Source organism: Lytechinus pictus, chromosome 11 (genome assembly GCF_037042905.1).
Source record: "Lytechinus pictus isolate F3 Inbred chromosome 11, Lp3.0, whole genome shotgun sequence".
Taxonomy (NCBI): domain Eukaryota; kingdom Metazoa; phylum Echinodermata; class Echinoidea; order Temnopleuroida; family Toxopneustidae; genus Lytechinus; species Lytechinus pictus.
Window position 1 is genome coordinate 29918651 of NC_087255.1, and position 21627 is coordinate 29940277.

The following is a 21627-nucleotide window of genomic DNA, read 5'->3' on the forward strand; positions in this document are numbered from 1 at the left end:
GACCTATTGTTTTTTTTCCAATTATGGGATGTATATATGAAACCTAATCTGGCCCATATGACATATAACCAGTAATAGGTCCATAGTATAAGTCTCCCTTTTCAAATGAAAAAAATTTTAAACGACTTAGCATTATGGTCTAATGATAGTACACAGAAGTGGTTGTGTGTGTGATTTTGACGGGGGAAATGGTATTATGAGAAGATGTAAAACTCTATGATATTACATTGGAGCAAAATATTCTCTTTAGACAAAAACTAAGCTAAAATTAAAGGGAATACGGAGACGGTACCAGCAGGCCAGGCTAATTTGTTTGAGGTGCAAGGTCAACTAAAATAATGTGATCTTTGTTTTTATTGTTTTTGGGGAGGGGAGAGTAGACCTACCTTTTTCCTGTAAATTTTCATTGCATATTTTTCATGAAATCGACCTAAAGTGTTTACCACAGCTTTAAATTCAAATCAAACATACAAGAAAGCCACCAAACATTCCAAAAGCAGTTCCGTCGCTCAATCACTTATGTGCTTGAACATTTCAAAGTAACCTTCCCCTTTCAGGAAAAAGGCACCGGTGTCCAGTCACTCTGGTGTACAGATGGGGACTTAGGAGCCATGGACCACAAGTTTCATGACAAAAGAAAGAAAAAAAAAGTAAGAAAAAGGAATGGAAAATGTTGAAGCATGCACAATATTATTTTCAAATAGTAGGTCATCGACAAAATAATATATTTTGTATTGAAAAATGCACTTTCGTTTCCTCTCTCTCGCAGTTTTAGAGAAATTTTGCCCTTTAAGTCACGTCTGACCCCATTCTTGGCGCAAAACGCCATTGGTCAGTTATGTAACAAACCAAGTTGTTGCAATCTTATAACTTCTTGAAACCCATGAAATTATAAATATTGTCTACTAGACTATCATAACTATGGAGTTACATGTATTTAAATTCGTTATGGAAAATAGTCGAAAATATCAAACGAAATAAAATGTTCGTATTGCTGTTCTTCAGGAAAATCCAACCTATAAAGTCGGCTCAGAAGTTATAATTTGTGTGCACTGAGTTTATGTTACTTCTATTGAAGTAATAAGGTAAAGAAAAAAATATAATCAGATGAGTTTCTTTAGTTATGAAGCGAGAGAGAGAGCTAAAGGAAACTCGCATTTAAAGCAATGATTACTGTCGGTGTGTAAAAAAATCAAATTGGCAAGGAAATTCAATCCGATGTTAGTTGTAATTCATGTTTTTTTTTTTTAATATACTATGATTTACCCAAAACTGGAATTTTGTGAAATTTTAGAGGAATGGAAAGAGCCATCATTAATTCACCAGTTACTGCATGTACTCATTGACCTACTAACAGAGTAGTATATAGGTCCATGACCATGATGTATTTACGGAATGAATAGAGGCTTGGGAATATTTTTATTATGAATATAAAATAAAGAATATAGACACTAGCGTACCTAAGGGGGGTGGGGCAGGGGGCAGACCACTAGCGTACCTACGGGGGGGGCAGGGGGGCACTCTGCCCCCCCTGACGAGTCACGACCCATGCAAAAACGTATCTTTGCCCCCCCTGACGGACTTGAAAAACCTTTTTTGCCCCCCCTGACGAGCTTTAAGACCTTTAATGCCCCCCTGACGAGCTTGAAGACCTTTTTTTTTTTTTTTTTTTTTTGCTTGTCAATTTTTTTCTGGAACGAAATCCTTATTTGTGATCGAAGACCTTTTTTTTTTTTTTTTTTTTTTTTTTTGCTTGTCAAATTTTTTGGCGGACGGTTTTGCCCCCCCTGTGGAAAATCCTAGGTACGCCACTGGGGCAGACTGCCCCCCCCTGACGAGTCACAAGCAAAAAAAAAAGGAAGCGAAAAAAAAGGAAAGAAAAAAGGGGGAAGGTAAAAAAAGAGTTGAAGAGAAAGAGGAAAACAAAAACTGGACTGCAGACTGTCGGGTAAAGAGGCTTTTCCAACTGATTCGGTTTTTTAGTTCCACCATCTTTGTCGGTAAATGTCAATTAAACTGTACACTTTTATCGGTAAATTGTGATTTTTCAATGCGACTTTTAGAGATCTCTGTACCGATAGTGAGGACGGACTGGGCTGACCAGGGACAGGAAAAAGTTAGAGAACAACTTTTAGGTAACATAATTATAACAATAAAAATTTCGCGCGTAGCGCTCGCATCAATTTTTTAGTTGGTTACCTAAGATAAATGTCTAGTTTTCAGGTTGAAATATCAAAACTTTTCAGCTCGCACTTCGCGCTCGCGTCAATTGATTAGTTAGAAACCAATTTGTTTACGGTTACAAAAAGTGCTTATTATATCCAGTTCTTAGGCTGGACGTTGATATCTACCCCTGCCCTTTACATCCAATAAATGCAGAAAGGCCAGATTGTTTACAGAAAGGCCTATTTTAGACAAATCTCGAATAGATGCCATTTATCGACCCCGGTACAATAGGATGTTTTCTATAGAGGTTTATTTATTTTTTTACTGGGTTTAGTTTGAATAGAACGACGTCTCGTTTTTTCGGATGACCTCGCCGCTTTGGGGTATCTGACCGGTAAATTGCCAATTCGTCTGTTGCCAACTCGTCCACTCATCACATGTTCTACCTTCATTTAGTCTAATGCCATTCCGTCCATCAACATTTCGTGTAACAACCATTTGATATAATGACCATTGGTCCAACCATCACTTCGTCTCATAATCAGTCGGTCTAATATCCATTTTATTTTCGTTCATTTGCCAAATTTACACGAAGTCCAATTAGCCCAAGTGTTATATGAACTAAATGGCTATTTGGACCAACTGGTTAGTAGACGAAATGAAAATTAGACCATGTGGATAATTGTCGAACTGATGGTAGACCAAATGATAGTAGACGAGTTGGTAATTGGATGAAGTATATATTCGACCAAATGAAAATAAACTATCTAACCAAGAGGCGAATGCTTTCGAACGTAGCGATTTTTGATTTCGCTAAGGTGCCCGTATAGGGTTGCAAAAGGATCGTAAAGGTTGCATAAAGTTCATAAATAGTTTTCATAGCTGCAAACACACAGGGAAGCTCATAAAACACTTCTGACTGCCCTCAAAGATCACACAGATTTACCATGATCATGTTCGCTGTTACCCTTTACAGATAATAGGCCATTGACATAAGCAAGAGCACCGTGAAGTGATCCCTTTGTTATAATTTAAGGCTTTCAGACTTAAATCATAGAGACGTAACGGGTCAACCGATCATTCTCTTAGCATGCCAAGTTAATTTGCATTGAAAAAAAGAAGGTTTTTCTTAACTTTCGCATCTATCATTCTCTCATTTTCATTTGTTTCACTATTTATCATTTACAAGAGAGTTGCCACAAGCTGTTTGCATTTATCAAATTTCTCTCTCCCTCTCTCTCTCTGCCTCTCTCTCTCTCTCTCACTCTATCTATATTATATCATCGGAAAAACGAGAAACATCAAGGTACCATTCAATGCCAATAAGATATACTTTTATTTTATAAATGAGAATGTTTGTATTTGTCACAGTTATTATTCTCAGGAAAAGACATACAAGTGTGGTTACCGTTGAACATGTTTATAACATCTTCCAGCGCAGCTTGCCTCTTCCATATCTGAACCAAGAGTAAAGGTACAAAAAGCGGCGGGGCTTGAAGAAGATCAGTGGACCCGTTACGTCTCACTGATTTAAGTCTGAAAACCTTGAAAATAACAAAGGGACTTCACGGTGTGTATAAAAAGTAAACTATCTATGAGGGAAACAGCAGTCAGAAGTGGTTTACTTAGCTTCCCGGAGCTTTCTCCTGAGCTGATGCCAGTGTCCGAACGACCCAAACCAAGTTACTGTCTAGGATCTATATAAAGCCATATTCAGCTTAAGGTCTGGATCTAGACTGGCCAATAAACGGACCAGGTCCATTGCCGCTATGGGTAAGTAAACTCATAATCGAACTGCCTAAAATAAACATGTGTAAGTAAAACTGTATCAAGAGGCCCACTACAAACATTTGCACAGCTTATAAGTACTTGGTCTTTTCTCAAACACGAGAGCCTTTCTGTATTGTCACATGGGGAGCCATCCACAAAAGAATGTATCAAAAGCTCACATTTTATGAAAGTATCTCTGAATTCGGAATAGTTTACACAGCAATTTGTAGGCTAAATTATTTACTGAATCATCATTCTTTAAGTTAATTATAAGCCAGTATTATTCCGGAAATTTTTAAAAACAGTAAGCATAGTAAGTGCACAAACGACGTGTTTATTTTCTGCATTAACAGAGACACACTACAGTTAATGCAAAATTTACATACATATACCTTGACTTGCTAGCAACATTTCTTGTCATATTTCTTGTCAATCATTTGGTATGAAGGTATTGATTGAATGATGTAAAGTAATTGAATCCGTGTAACGGTATATCCCACTGAATGAAGGTTGTGAATATTGATTCGCTAACTTTTCTTAAGAGTTATGCAGCTGCTACAAACTCTTACGAATGTTTTTTTTGCGCGAAGAAATTCATTTTCAAATTGCTTTAAAAGGAAAATATGTTCGGAAACGTTCGACGCAAATTTTTAATCAGATCGGCCTATCTTTATACAAGAAACATGTGTGCATATTGTCGCTATCATTGGCGAATAAAATATATTTTTAGCGATATCGTCTTACAACCGTTTAAAAGCCCCCTCACACCTGACCGAATGTAGGCGGACGAAGGGTGACGAATGGGAAAATGCACGAAATGCACGCGAATTCAACGAATTCAAATAAAATTTCCGTCAAATCATGCGATCAGTAACTATTGTCAAATTTTATCAACGAACGGTAAGCGAAGGATAAATATGACATGCGAATGATATCAATTATCAATTTGGTTCACCTCTTTGAGTTAATTGCAGCCGAAGGTGAGCGAAGGGTTGATATAACCCAATAAGACAAACGAACAGTGAGCAATGGCTAATGGCGTGCAATTAGAAACGAAGACGAGGGAATAAATCGGGCGTTCTTGTACGTTTCTGTCATCGTGTTGCTTCGTTAAGGGTTCTTTCGAGATCGGTCCACTTTGGCAAAAGCGCGATGAGGGACTATGCGCGACAAAAACACACGAACGATAAACATGATAAACGAACGATTACCGCAGGCTAAATAAGAGATGTGAATTCAAACAGGTAACCAACGATTTTTCAATTCGTAGGGAAATTTTAACCATGTTCAAAATTTCCGCGTGAATTTGAATAATCGCAGCTGTTAGTTCAGAAGGTGTACAAACACGAAGGGTAAATATGATTTACCATCAGTTACCATTGAAAACGATTTAAAAAAAATTCCTTTCGCCAGTCATCGCAAGGCATATTTCAGGCAATTCGGTTAAACTTGTTTGGAACGCTAGTAACTGTTTGCAGATATAGATTCTCAATTTTTTTTAACAGGTCTTAAATTTCTTAGCAATGAAAAAACTGTTTGCGGGAACCATGAAAACTGTTAACGAACTTTCTTGCAAACTTTGCATTCCTTTTGCAACCTTCTACGAACCTTTGCGAAATCTGAAATTCACTGCGTTTCGTAAGCATTCACCGCTCGGTAAGCGGCGAGGTCATCTGGAAACAATTACGAGACGTCGTTCTATTCAAACCAAACCCATGTACACCTTTATAGAAAATATCCTATTGTACAGGGGTCGGTAAATGACATCTATCATGTCTATTTGAGATTTTTCTAAAATAGGCCCTTCTGTAAACAATCTGGTCTTTCTGCATTTACTGCATGTAAAGGACAGGATGTATCAAGTTAAAAACGAAGACCGAAAGTTGGAGAAAGAAAACGAATGTTTCATTTTTCAACTTTCCTCTCACTGGTTATCTATATCATTTTTGTTCATATTCAGAAGATATTTTTAGAAATAACAAAACAAAAAATATTCCGAATCGTATATTTCATGCAGTCATTGGTGAATATTTATTGATCAGTTGATGAGCGCGGCTCTAGGAGACAACTGAGTGTTCCTTTTTATGCTCTTATTTCTATGGAGTCAAATTTGATTTTGCATTGTGCCATTCAGCTGAGAGTAAACTCTTTTTAAAATGAGTGAAATTACGAATCAGTTTGAATTGGAATGATGTAGCATCAGTTGAACAATCGCACAATTCCAAGTCAGAGTACTCAGAAAGGAGTCGAAGTAGAGTTTGCTCCCATGCATGCTTGCGACATTCCGAGTCAAACTTGACTCTTCGGAAATAAGAGATTAGCGTGCCCCCTTTTCCAACGCGTAAGGCGATGGTTGGACAATAGTGTCTTATTTTCATGGTAAAGGTCTGAAAAGAACACAATTTCCTGATACTGATCGCCTTAGTCTTGATCGGATTGCATTAAACTTTCGTTAATCTCACCTCAGGTATTAAACCGTCTTCCGAACATAAAAGTAATGTCGTTAGAATCCCGCTTTTCATGCATCAATGTCAGATATTTAGTCAAATTCTCCCCTTAACTATACTATGATTTTTAGAACACAAGGAAAATCGTAACGAAAAAAAATGCTAACTCGCCACACCCTATAACATGATTATTATTTCGAATTAGTGTGTCAGTCCTTTTACTAGGTTACTTGTGCGTTTTTCCTGATTTTTAGGAGTTTCCAAGAGTTTCTGTGGTTTTCAAGGATAATTCTAGGTAAATCAGGAAGATGTCATGAATTTACAAGATTCAATATTCCATGTCATAGAGTTTGGTCTAATCCAACACACAGATCTCTTTGATTTGTGCCATGAGAGTGGATCATATAGAACCCGGTAATCCTTGTTCGTTTGCTTAGAAGCAAAAATAACTATCGTCGAAATGATGTGAATAATCAGTTTACAATGTATTTTCACTGCTTTTACCAACTATGTAGGTATATTTTGCTTTATAAACATAATTGAATTCTTTTTATTGGGGTATCAATTTTAGTAGCTTTTTCGAGTTAAAATCTAATGTCAATGAATTGCGCCTGTAAAAGAAAAGAAAATCAAAGTGAAAAATACGCCTTTCTGACTGGAAAAGTAGGTTTCTTCTTTGTTGTTGTTGCTTTCGGTTACGCAGCTTTTCATCGTTTGAGATTGACTTTATCAAAGCCCCCCCCCCTCATCTCCCATGATTTTCACTTGGTGAGAAAATAAGAATAAAGATGAAGAAAGGAGGAAATAGAATGATAGATTTGGAGAGAAAGGAAAGTATACAGATTGTGATAGGGGCCATGTAAACACGTCACAACCTTTTGATTTCTTTAAGAATATCTTATTCGTCAGAAAAATAACTCAGTTGAACCATGGTTGAACATTAAAAAGCAAATAATAAGCACGGATAGCCAGTGGCGGCGGAAGCCAAACAATTTAGGGGGGACCACCAAAATTTTTTGACAAGCAAAAAAAAAAAAAAAAGTTATCAATCAAAATTTTAGGGGGGGGGACCAACAAAATTGTTGACAAGCAAAAAAAAAAAAAAAAAAAAAAAAAAAAAAAGGTTATCAACTAAAAATTTAGGGGAGATCGTCCCCCCCCCACCTCAAATTTAGGGGGGGACAGGTCCCCCCGCTTCTGCCGCCTATGCGGATAGCAGTACCGTCTGGAGATCATCGCTCTTTATTCGTCTTTGCCCTCGACCAAAACAACCCTGGACTGCTGACACCGCCTATGTTTTCCCCTGGTACTCAGTTCTATCAGTTATACTTTCTTCTGTTCAGCCGAGTTATTTGACGACGTTCCCAGTTATGTTTGTGCGCATCCCTATCTGCTCATATTTTACGCCATAAGGTAGTAAATTAAGTTGGTTGTTGAGATATATTAAAGGACAAGTCCACCCCAACAAAAAGTTGATTTGAATAAAAAAAGAAAAATCCAACAAGCTTAACATTGAAAATTTCATCAAAATCGGATGTAAAATAAGAAAGTTATGACATTTTAAAGTTACGCTTAATTTCACAAAACAGTTATATGCACATCCTGGCTGGTATGCAAATGAGGAGACTATGACGTCGTCCACTCACTATTTCTTTTGTATTTTATTATATGAAATATGAAATATTCTGATTTTATCCTCATTGTCAAGTGATACAACGATTAATTCCTCCCTCAACATGTGGAATTAGCATTGTTGAATACTATATGGTTCAGTCAAGTTGGTCCTTATTGTCAAATCTACAAAAATGAAATATTGTATAATTCAAACAATAAAAAACAAAAGAAATAGTGAGTGATGGACATCATCGACTGACTCACCTAGCTGTGCATATCACCGTTTAGTGAAAAATAAGCGAAACTTTAAAATGTTATAACTTTCTTAGTTTTCATCCGATTTTGATGAAATTTTCAGCACTATGCTAGTTTGATTTTTCTCTATTTGTTCAAGTCAGCATTTTCCTGGGGTGGACTTAACCTTTAAGGCGAAAACACATTTTACGATTGCTCTGCGACCCGATTTGGAATAAAACGAAGTAAAATGTGATGCCAATACTATGTAATGTTCGAAATCATCTTACAAATACAGCTTTACAAAACTTGTCAGCTCTCCCTTGTGTACTCTAATGAGACTGTCATCTGATAAAAAAGACTGAAGCTCAAGAATGTAAGTGATAAATTCCCAATGATGTTCATTTTTCAATTGCCGGAACTTTTCAGAGTATAGTATACATTCTTTATTGATACGCATTCTTGTAACTTTGAAGCATAATCTGAAATATTATTTCATCTCTCTACAGAAGGAAACATATTACGAAGAGTGCTGGAGGTGATGAAATTCGTGGCAATGGTTATCTTTTTTCTGCAGTATACATCTGCAAGTACGTACAATATGTAGATTGTGTTATTTGTCACTTGCATGTACTCGTGTTGTGTTGTGTTTTTATTCTTGCTACTCTATCATTAGTTCTAATGAAATAATAGATAAATAAATATTCCCGACTTTACACTAATTACCAATTCCGTTTCAACTGCTTAAAGAGAACTTGCTTAATAGATTAACATGGAATATTTTCTTCTGAATAAAGTTTATACATGGAAACTCAAAGTGAAGTAAACATAAACTAGAAAAAAAAGTTCATTCCTTTCTAAAATAAAGGCCTACGATCAGAGCCGGTGATCAGACTGGTGTAAACGTTATTGATCATGAAAAAATACAGAATCCAGAAAAAAGACATCACACTAGAATCGCTAAATTTCTGAGTGTTTTTTATTTCAACAAACCAACTATTTATAGCTTTAACTTCTGCTTAATTTTTCCAAATTACGTGTTCCTCTTACGATAAGTATTCAACCACCTTGGACCACATCGGAGAAAATTGGGATCCATTGGCATATTAGCGGTACTGGATCATTCCGATTTCCTTATTTCCATGTATGTTTGATATTTATCTTTATATTGTTTATTTTGCATACCTATATTTTGCTATCCATGTTATGTAGGCGTACATTTGTTGTTTTACTTTTGAATTTCCGATGATAGATAGATACAAATACAAACTAATAATCCTCCTTCATCATTATTATCATTAACATCATTATCAATTCCCTGACCAGATGCCGACACCACCACAATAAATCTCGGGGAAGACGCTATCACTGTCATTTCGTCGCCAAACTATCCATCCAACTACAATTCGAACCTCGACCTCAATTGGGTCGTCACGGCTCCAGAAGGTTACATCCTCGAGGTACAGATGCTAGACCTGTCCCTCGAGTCCGAATACGACTTCCTTTGCATCGGTTACGGTCTCGGTCCCGATGAACCCGGTTCCTGGGAGCTCCTGAAACTGACCGGGTCGGATATCCCCAGTGGAACAACTACACCCGGTCACACGATGTGGCTCAGAATGACAACGGATGTTTCAAATGTGGACCAAGGCTTCAGTGTTCGCTTGACAGCAACACCCAGCCCTGGTAAGATTATATCATATTCAAGGTTAAAGGTGATGTCCATCCCATCAGAAAAGTTGATTTGAATAAAAGGAAAAATCAAAGTGAAGCAAAGTGCTGAAGGTGTAATAAAAAATTGATATAAAGATAATTTAACTCCGAAAGTTCTTAATCAGAAGCACTCTAGATAACGTAACAGAAAATGTTGTTGTCTAAATATATGAGAGGTATTATGAACACGATTCTGTGATTCTTTTCTCTACGTCTGATATGATAGATCATTTATCTACTTAATTACATATTTGAGCCATTAATAGAACCAAAAACCACATATACGTACCTCACGCACCTTGAAGTTAGACAACATTAATCTATATACTTCACTGTTAATTTCAGGATGCAGCAGTGGTGAAATCGAGTGTTCCAGTGGACTCTGTGTCAGCGAATCTGTGAGATGTGATGGAAATAACGATTGTTTTGACTTTACTGATGAGGAATACTGTCGTAAGTTTTGTAAACACTTTTATTTCTCATATATGCTTATCAGAGTTGCATTGAATCAATGTGTAATATTATACATTTCTCACTACATCTTAGGTATTTCCTATTATACATAATATCCAGGTGTTCTTTCAAACTCTTGATTATTTTTATTAGGGATGCAGATCCTTAAAAGATATCTGTGATACTATACGGTCCAAAAAGAAAAAAAAATAAGTAGAAACCCACAGTTTCAGATCCAAGATATATCCTGATACCAAACAGAATATATGTTTCTTTTATATCCTACCCCTCTGTCTCTCCCTAACTCCATTTACTCTCACACTCCAAGGCGGAAACCCTCATCCCCCTCTCTATCTTCATTAATTGACCCTCTAGTAGATCCATGCTTCATCCAACCTCCCTTGTTCTCTTTCCTTCCATCGCTATCATATCACACACCTCTTATTAATAATAAAATAATAACAGTGATGTCTTATTGAGCGCACACACCGTCCAGAGACGCTCATGGCGCCAGCGCAGCAACGGTTCCATTGGAACTATAAAATATAGATGTAATGAAGTCGACAAAGATATCTTAAAACACTACAAGTATCGTCTTGCATCTTCACCCCCAGCTACATCCTGGTGGGACCTGCTGCTCCGTTCACCGACAGCTTAAGGGGCGAGCCCCCTTAAATCTCTCTCTCTCTGTCTCTCTCATTTTCACTCAGAGGCAAAACACACACACGCACAGACGCACCCCTCACAAAGACACACACTCTTCCGCACATCTTGTACATCCACACTTTTTTTATTCCTTCTCTTTCTCCACCTTTACTCCCCTCCCCCTCCTTCAAATCGCTCTCACGCTATCATTTGATTTTCTCCCCTTTCCGCACTGTTCTGCATCATCATCAGATTAGAAAGTTTGTAAGCTTGTGTCCACGTATCCCTTCATATCCCGCGTAACTCATGTACTAGTAATGAATCCCTAAAGTTTTGCCACCTCTTGGCAAGCAGCAAGCAAAGAGTAACAGTGAAGTACCTTCCCAAAGTTTAATGCATAGCAAGTACTTTTCTTCAAGTGTGAAGATGTACTGGCCTAATAATAAGAGCTTGTGTCCGAGTTTAAAGTAAAAGCTTGCAAAGCAATTGCTATTTTTATGCATTCCACAATCGGCATCTTGACTTTCCCCCAATTTTTAATGAAAAGTAATCATTTCTATCCTTCTGTTCATCCAGCTATATGTGAACAAGTTCGATTCGATCCCTGTCGAGAGAACCTGGCCTACAATTTGACGTTTTTCCCGAATCGCAATGCAGAGTCGGCTGAGGATGCACAAGGAAGCTTCACACAAATCGTAATTAACAGAGAGATTTATTTTGATGGGCAGTTTGTTATTAAAATGGGGGGAAAAAAATGATGATTGTGGTGTTGATGATGATGAAAGAATGAGTATGACGAGTGCCGTCATATTGATTATTACAATTCTGACGACACTCGTCATGTTTAACATGTTGATGACTCTAGTTCCAATGTGTTTTCTTCAATCATAGGCTGCTGCTATCTCATCTTGCCACGATCTTCTGTTCCCGTTCCTGTGCTCTGTGTTTTACCCAGAATGTCCCCACAACGGCCCAACCCATCGCGTGTGTTACTCTGACTGTATGGCAGTCACTGGGGCATGTCAGGCATCCTTTGAGCAAGCCCTCGATCGTCCATGGCCTGTCAACTGCTCCATGTTTACAGATGAACAGGAAGAAGATGGAAGCTGTTTCGGTCCTTCTGGAGGTACAAAATGTACATTTGTTCTCGTGTATCATGAGTGTATTAAGAAGCCCTAATGATTCAATAGTTTGCAAAATTTCACTGATTCAGGGTAAAACATGGAAGTTCTGGCACATTCAATATTCTTGTCAGGGTAGCCTTCGAAATGAGGTTTGACGGTGGCACTGATGTTATGTCTCTAGTAACCGTTTGAGAAATGCCATTAAAAAAGTATCAAGTTTTATGTTATATTGACAAATCCTTAAAGGCCACCGCACACCTTACGACTGTCCGCGATCCGATTTTGGAACAAATCGCATTTTGCTCATTTTCTGAAAATGTGAATGGAACATATCATTTAATTTGAGGTTTGAATTAATTGAAAGACTACTAATATAACCATTTTGAAAGATTGCAAGCCTTTATTTCTGAGTAAAGGCCAAATTAGTTTCAATCGTACGACTGCTATGACGTCAGTACGACTAGATATTAAATTCGCTTTTATTCTAAGAAGGATGATAGCATAGTCATAGATTTGAATATAGGTATTCGTACGATGATTTAGAACATTACACAGTAAGATATTCAAAATCTCAATGTTAGCATCAAATTCTACTACATTTTATTCTGAAATCAGGTCGCAGACCAATCGTAAGGTGTGCGGTCGCCTTAAAATGACCAACCATTTTTTGTACCGGCGCCCCCCATTTCCATCAATTTTTACTTCACTTCATGAAACCACTCAAGCCATGATAATTTGAGATCATCAATGATTGTTGCACCTTTATTATGAAGCACATAGTGGATACGAATAATATCAGCAAGATTCCGCACATATGGGATCGGATATATTAATGGAATTCACAATAGGAAATTTAAGGCGGAACTTATCGGACCTCATGTTCTTTCACTTAATTCGTCAAGTCTTGACCTTTATTGACTCCTCTTCTCTGGAATTTACAATTTTCTTGTTGACGCAACAATAAAACGAAAACATATCCACTATTCGCCAGATCTTCTTGATACTGATATTTGCGGGACTCGCCCCGGGTATGTCCCGAGCCAATACAGGATTGTTGGTGGTATCAACGCGCGCCGAGGTGAATTTCCATGGATTGGCTCGCTACAAACTGGAAGTGATGAAAGTGAATTTGGCGGACATATTTGTGGGTCTACCCTTATCAGCTCCCAGTGGGTTCTTACCGCCGCTCACTGCGTGTAAGTATAATCCCGACCTTTCGTTTGAGGACGCGCACGCTTATTTACGACGGTAGTTGATTTTGGAAGAGACTTTTTGGGCCCGTCATCATGGTCGTAAACTCTGTCCTGCAATGCAAATTGTGTGACATGAGATTATTTTTTTCGTTTCGCATCTGCGACGGAAACATTCAATATGCGTTTCGTGTGCAAAATTCTGGTTGCTACTATAGTAACAGCGATATATCCGATTGAGGACGACTTTCCAAAGCCACATTTGACTCCTCCTAGAGCTCGAGAGGCCGCCCGGGGGGCCCACTTCCATTGATTAGTGGATACCAGGAGCGAACACGCGTTAAAGGGGACAGAGTGGGCAGGTACGTTACTTATAGGCCTATGTAACGTAATAAGGGTGTCAAAACGATGTTTAAAATGCTGAAAAAAGGGATATATATCCAATACTTCACAAGCCAAATACTTGTTAAGAGATGCATTTTCATAATCTGGAAAAGAATTGCTTCCCTTGTTTAGGGTACTTTTCGAAACCTCATGGTCGTGCCTGGTATCCACTCATCAATGGAAGTGGTTCCCCCGGAATTTGAATCTAATCCCCCATTTCTGGGGAAAGTAAAACATAATGCCCATTACATCGTGTGCGAGAGGCATATCGTTTGTGTAGAAGGAGTAAACAAAAGAAACAAAAGAAACAAAGAAACAAAAGAAACGAGTTCAAACGTATTGCATATGCTGTGCACATATCAACGCGTGCGAAATTTTCGGCTGGAGAGGTTGATCTGACCCATGAAATCAATTGCCAGTGATCCACCAATAATCCACATTAAATGTAATATCGATTCGATGGACTGTAATGATCTATATCTAAGCCTTCATTCAGTAAGTTTTTCCTCACTCAATAAGTACTCAATTTGTTTGAAAAACCACTTTCTTATCCATGTCATAATCTATTTTAGGTCCTGCATTTCGAATATCTCCAGCCACCAGTCGTAATATACATGCATGTATGGTGGGTGTCGCGGAAAAGGATTTTGCACACGAAAAGCAGATCTGTAGGGCCTGTAACCCCCCTGTAACACAAAGCTTAGCATTGATTGTAGAGCAGTTTTCTACGTTTGATTCTATTGACTATAATGCACAATCAATCTTAAAAATCAAGTGTATGATTAAGCGTTAACTTTTGTGTTAGGGGACCCTAATATTAGCGTCCGTGAGGACTGCGAAAGGTCCCAATTATGATATCAGGACAGCCGTCAGGTTTTTTTTGTCGAAAGCTGGTGAACCGGGACAGCAGATCGTCAGAATATTCGGACCGGACAAAAAATTGCAAATACCTCGTTTGTCCAGAGTCCAGGACGACCGACACTGTTGTTTTGGTTCACAGAGGCTGTTTTTGTAATTGAAGGGCTTTTGACAAAAGATGTTCTGCGTTATAAGAAAGCGACTGCCGTAGTAATTGCGAAAACTCTCTAATGCAACTCTAAGACGATGAAATTGAATCACCATTGGCTTAATCAGTAAAGGTATTGAACATACAAAGTCATCAAGATGTAAAATTTTCTGAATTTTTATTAAAGAAGTCTCGGATTTCCATCGGCATGATTTTGTGTCGGATGACATACTATTGATCAAGTAATATATGTCTATTTTAGTTGTATAAACTAACGAATTGTCATTGATCAGCTTAACGAGATATCCGTCAGTATAACCAGACATATTATTCCTATAATACAGAGTAATGATCCGTAGACTTATAATCTAGGTCAATATGTTATTAATCAAATTCTTCAAAGCAACCATTCCAGCTATTCAAAGTGTTATTACCCCCAACTTTCTTATCCCCCGCTCCATATGTCTTTCCATGCTTTCGTAGTGAACTCTACGTAGACCGTGTAGTTTTCGGGAACACGTACTTGACGAGTGACTCTGACGCCGAGGTATCTGTCGAGGTGGCTGACGTTTTTATCTATCCCGAATACGACATCTACAATATCCTTAATGACCTTGCTCTGATACGACTTGCGGAACCTGTAACCTTCAGTGACTACGTTAGACCAGCCTGCCTGGCGGAATCCTCTGATGAACTTAACGCCTATCGTCGTTGTTTCATTGCTGGATGGGGAATAATACAGGAAGGCACAGGTATGCATTCTTTCCTTACAAAAATCGTACACCATTCCCCATGCTATACAGGCAAATTTCATATATGAAATAAAGGGCATGCATGGAAGTAACAAGAGCAGGGGCGCCACCCCAAAAGAGGGGGCGACCACCCATAGGCCTATGAGTAAAAAAAAAGATGAGAAGGGGGAATCATTTTAAAAAGGAGTGACACAGATCATGCAGATGGTGTAAATCTCGAATTAAATTGAATTTATTACCAAATATCACTGTCAGGTACAATTACAATTACATCACATATACAAAACATTTGGTAATTGGAGCTAACATAATAGCAAGATGCTAATCGAGGTTAGCCCCAAATTATGTCATTATCATGGTTTAAACAATAAATTTAACTCAATATTGTACATCAAATTCAGTACTAATTCTACTTATTACTGTTGCAGAAAATTTCGATAATTTTCAGTGAACATATTTACACTATTTACAAGAAAAAAAAATTCTTAATTCACAAAATCTTTATATAGAATGATTTGTTTTCAGGCAGTATTTTACCATACCAAATTAATTATAATCTTCCAGTAGCATCAATTTTAACGATTTTCTAAATATCTTACGACTGGGGGTGTTTTTAATATTACTTGGCAGATGATTCCATAAAGAAGGACCAGAAAATGAAATTGATTGTTTTCTCAAATTGGTATTATTTTTGTCAAGATTAACATTTCGCTTTTCTCTATTTCTTGTATTGTATGGATGGTCTATAAATGAAAAATAATCAATAAAACTATGCGGCAACCGATTATTAATTAAATCGTGCATAAATACTCCTGTCAAATATTGGTATTGTTTGAAAATATCGAGAATATTTAGATCATAAAAAGGAGCAGAGTGATAAGTATGATGGTTGAACGTCATTATTCTAGCTATTCGTTTTTGAAGTAATAATATAGGGTTCAGGGTTGTTTTGCACGTCCCACCCATACTTCCAGACCATACGTCATATGTGGTAAAATAAATGAGTTGTATAACATAACTAAGATTCTCTTTGTCATATAATTCCTCAATCTATAAAGTATTCAATTTTTTTTGCTTAGCACATTGCAGACAATGTCAACCTGTTTCTTCCATGTAAGGTTTTTGTCGATACATATACCAAGAAATAATGTTGATTTAACACACTCTAATAAAGTTCCTTTCAGTGACAATAATATTGTCCTGATATCAAAATATTTTTTCGTCTATTTTTTAACAACATATATTTAGTTTTCGTAACATTGATTGTCAATTTGTTGGCATTGCACCATGCTATTATATTGTTTAAATTGAGACTAATTTCTGATAAATCAATATGTTGTTCATCACAATTGAAAGTATGAAATAAATTTGAGTCATCCGCAAAAAGACGGAAATTGAAATAATTTGATGAGTTTGCCAGATCGTTTATATACAACAAGAACAAAGTTGGACCCAAAACTGATCCTTGTGGAATACCGCATGAAATCGACATGTATTCGGAATTTACACCATCATAATTAACAAATTGCTTTCTGTTTCGTAAATAATCATTAAACCATTCTACTGCCTTACCACGAATGCCAAAGTGTTCTAGTTTCTTAATGAGAATAGAATGATTAATTGTATCAAAAGCTTTAGCAAAATCGATGAATATTCCTACTGTCACCTTTCCCTCATCGGTATATCTTGTAATTTGATTAATCAGATTTATCAGTGAAAGTTTCGTACTGTATCCATTTCTAAAACTATATTGGTGTTTATACAATATTTCATTCTTTTCTATGAATTTCATCAATCGTGCATTCACTAGTTTTTCAAATATTTTGCTAATCGCGGGTAAAATCGATATTGGTCTATAATTTCCAGGTAATTCTTTATCTCCCTTTTTGAAAACTGGTATAACTCTTGCAACTTTTAATTTATCTGGAAAAATGCCTGTGGTAAATGATAGATTGAATATATGCGAAAGAGGTTTGCAAATACAATTCATAGCATATATCAACAGTCGAACTAATATGTCATCATAGCCACTTGCTTTAGATTGATCAAGAGTGTATAACATTTCTTTAACTTATGAACATGTTATTGGCAGGAAGAAAAATGTTTGACAAATGTATGGACCCATTAACTCTCGGTAATTAACATTTGGCTCCTCAATTTTCTCAGCTAGATTTTTCCCAATACTAGTAGTAGAGAAATAATTGTTGAGTGAATTTGCTATATCAACAGATGAAGTAATTTCGGAAGGTTAATTTTCTGGGTTAACAACTAATTTGTTAATTTTTTAATTCAGATTCGAGCCACTATTTTTATTCAAAAGTTCATTGATATGACTCCAAGTTTTCTTTAAATCTTTTTTGTCTGCTTCAAACTTACGTTCATAATGCATTTGCTTTGCTTTCCTTAAGACGGTTGTTAACTGATTTCTGTATTTTTTATATTTATTCAAACAATCTTTATTATAATTTGATTTTATAACTTGAGAAAAAAGTTTGTGCTTTGTCGATATTGAACGATTAATACATCGTGTTATCCAGGGTTTATTTTTCTTTTTCTGTTTAACACATTTTGTCTCAATAGGAGCATGTTTATTACAAACAAATAAGAACTGTCTTTGGAAAATATTATAAGCTTCATTAGGATCCATACATTCTAAAACGCTTTTCCAAAAATCAGTAGTAACATGTAGATCATTACAAAATGAATCTATTGAAAAATTATGAAAGTATCTCCGTGTTACACTATTTTTTCTTTGTTTAACACACTTGAAGTTCTTAAAAAAGGAGTAAACTGGGAGATGGTCAGAAATATCTACTTCAATACACCCTGCTTGAATAGGATAGGCATATATATTAGTATAAAAATGGTCAATGAGAGATATGCTAGAACTTGTTAATCTTGTTGGACTTGTTATCAACTGACGTAAGCCATAACATTCTGTCATGTGAATAAAATCACGACAACTTTCAGTTGGAGATAAAAGACTTATATTGAAATCTCCTACAATAATGCAATGGTTTCTGTCTAGACTCAAGTTATGCAATTGCTCGTTGAGATCAAGACTAAATTCTTCAAAGTTACTGTCTGGTTTTCTATAAATTACCCCAAATATGATACTCACATCCTGAATGAGAATTTTCAGCCATAATAATTCAGCATTGTGCAAGGACAAATTAGGCATTCGTTTGTAATTAAGTCCTGAATGGATATAAGCACCAACTCCTGCTCCTCTTGTAATATTTCTACATTGTAATACAAGATTATACCCTGGCATTGAAAACTGATTTATGTCTTTAACATTCCAAACTTCTGATAATGCGACTATATAAAAAAATGATTTAAATTCATCTTTATATACTTCTTTCAACATTTCAAAATTGCGATTCAAAGATCTCACATTCACGTGCGAAATGGAGAATGACTGAGAAAAAGCTTTTGTCGAGTAAAAATTTTCAGGAGAAAGTGATGCTGTTGTTATTTAAAATGGATCAAGTTCTTCGTTATCATTAAGCGAAATTCTGTTGATATGTGTAGTATCCATTACGTTCATAAGTATTGCGTAAAATATAAAATAAAGACTATAAAATCTATAGGACTAATCCTTCAGAGAATTGAGTACCCCTTATAATTCGTGTCAACCTTCCCCTTCCAAATTACCCTTGGACTGCCCATGTACACGAGACTAAAATAGCAGTGTCGGAAAGGTAATTCTAGGCTATTCCTGGTATACTCAATACAATCTTATTATCCTGGAAACTTTGCTTGGGACCATTCATGAGCCAGTCACAAATTGTTTTATTATATCGTGAAACATCTCTAGGTGAATTCGAAAAGGAAAATATCCCAAAGAATTCCATGAGTCATCTGACTGTACCGATGTCTGTAAGACATTCCAGCGATATTTTGAAACATTATTTTTACGGCAATTGAGGGGGGGTCGGGAATGTTCGGAACCTGCAATCATCTTCAATAAATCGCGTCAAGCTACTGCTGGAAGGTCAGACAGTATTTCCAGTAACACGGGTGAAACCGAAAGCTCTTACGTTCTTTCTAATAATGTACCTTCGGTTGAAGTCGAATAGGAGACGCTGTCTTCGATGTGACTGCAGCATTTATATACTAATGACTTGCCTTGAGGGGAACATCAAATATGTTGCCCGCAACAGAATCATATTAGCCCGAGTCTTTAGACGAGGGCAAAATGGTTCTTTTAAGGCAAGAAAAAGGTTCGAGCACAAGCAAAAGGTTATCCATATCAAAAAAGCAATTGCCAAGGCTTCATCTTTTGCTTTGCTAGAAATTGCTTTTACTTAAATAAAATGCTTGCTAGCAATTGCTCTTTTCATGCATCAGACCCACTGTCACCTAGCTTGAGGAAAGCAGTCGTCAACCTTCTTGACCGAGAATGGTGCGATTCCGAATTCTCGTACAACGGAACACTGACAGACGCAACGATATGTGCTGGTTATGAAGAAGGCGGCATCGATTCTTGCCAGGTATTAACAAGTGCTTTATTTGGCCTGTGTTTTGTGGTGTTTGGGGTCGGTGTATATAGTAGGAAGGTCGAAAAGCCTGAAAAGGCACTAATACAGAAAAAGGCAATTACAGATACAGTACATGTATTTCATTTATTAATTCAATCGGATGCTCGTATTGGGCTTTTCGTTTTGTTCTTTACTCTTTCTAAATGGGTCCCTGGATATAAAAGGTAAATCCTTATCCGTATTTCACTACATATTAGTATACATGTATATACCTCATCAGGGGGCACGTGGGCTAGGAAGAACTCTGGAATATGACTTCTCTGTAGATCCTGTTTTCCGTCATTAGGAACAGTACACTGCAGATCAGGGAGGTCTAAACATGGCTCGGAGCGGGTAGGAAACGTTATAATATGAAATCAACATTTGATTCAGTTGCAAATCATCTTTCTCACCATGTAAGCCAGTCTTCTGTGTGCTTTTGTAGGGAGACAGTGGTGGCCCTTTAACCTGTGAAGGTGATGACGGTCGATGGCACCTGGTGGGAGCAACAAGCTTCGGAAATGGATGCGCGAGAGAACTCTTACCAGGAATTTACACCCGAATCTCACCATTCCAGTCATTCATTACAGCAGTAGTTTCGGGTGGTAAGCTATATAATTTACCAAGGACATTTTTTTTTACATGTATCTATGCAGTAGATCTGCATCATACTGAAGAATTCCCATCTTTAAAAGGTGACAACAACAAAGATGAGGACTACAGAATAACGCTATGTCTTTACAGAATAACGGAGGTCGAATTATATACTGCATGTTTGGAGATGGGGGCATGCTCGCCTTGTTGTTGATGCGAGTTTATACAAACACGTGGATATTAGACCCATTTTAAAAGAGGACTTGATCCTCCCAAGCCATCATCTCCATCTAACCAACCTTTCTCGAAATATCCACGCCTCTGATTTTCGGAAGGGTCCTACGATATATGACTTTCAACCGTTGATATCTTTATGTCTTAAAAATCCCTTTTTATCTTAGCATATGTAGCGATATATTCACATGGCGTGTAATCGTGGTCTAAACATATATTCGAACGTTATCCATTGCCAATTCTGTTATTTAATATACAAAAAGGTAAAATCAAATATTACTGATTATATTTCTTTCAGCAATAACACCGGGTGTTTTTGAAATCAACCTTGAGCGAGGGACACCCGTGACCATTACCTCTCCGAACTACCCCTCCCCGTACAACGTTGGCGATATCATCGTCTGGAAGGTATCGGCACCTGTCAATCACAGCGTCCGACTGGACATCGTCGACTTCGCTACTGAGCCTGATTACGACTACTTGTTTGTTGGTGACGGGCTTACACCGCTGAGTTACACTGAGCTTGCAAGGCTAGACGGCTTTGATTTAAGACCAAGTTTGACGTCACATGGCCGTCATATGTGGATGAAGTTCAGCAGTGATATACTTTATACAGAGAGGGGGTTCGAATTGACTCTTAACGCTGTGGATCCAAGAGGTGATAATCCGATTCTCCCATGCGTAATAAAGATCATTATTCATAAATCTTAAGCAGTCTCGAAATCGTTACATTGCAACAGAAGGAGTTTCATCATATTTAGCCCTAAATGACCCCCCC

At 37.2% G+C, this 21627-nt stretch overlaps 1 protein-coding gene across 1 annotated transcript in view; it reads left to right on the top strand.

The window, feature by feature from the left end:
- Positions 1-3733: 3733 nt before the first annotated feature.
- The window catches only part of LOC129271152 (uncharacterized), a 31316-nt gene continuing 13422 nt past the window's right edge, over positions 3734-21627 (top strand). Inside the window, exons 1-11 of the mRNA XM_054908516.2 lie at positions 3734-3939; positions 8741-8821; positions 9558-9917; positions 10290-10397; positions 11619-11737; positions 11934-12168; positions 13158-13362; positions 15230-15498; positions 19852-19994; positions 20467-20626; positions 21148-21507. Coding sequence (XP_054764491.2) covers positions 3936-3939; positions 8741-8821; positions 9558-9917; positions 10290-10397; positions 11619-11737; positions 11934-12168; positions 13158-13362; positions 15230-15498; positions 19852-19994; positions 20467-20626; positions 21148-21507 — 2044 coding nt within the window. The 5' untranslated portion in view covers positions 3734-3935. The remainder of the gene's footprint in view (positions 3940-8740; positions 8822-9557; positions 9918-10289; positions 10398-11618; positions 11738-11933; positions 12169-13157; positions 13363-15229; positions 15499-19851; positions 19995-20466; positions 20627-21147; positions 21508-21627) is intronic.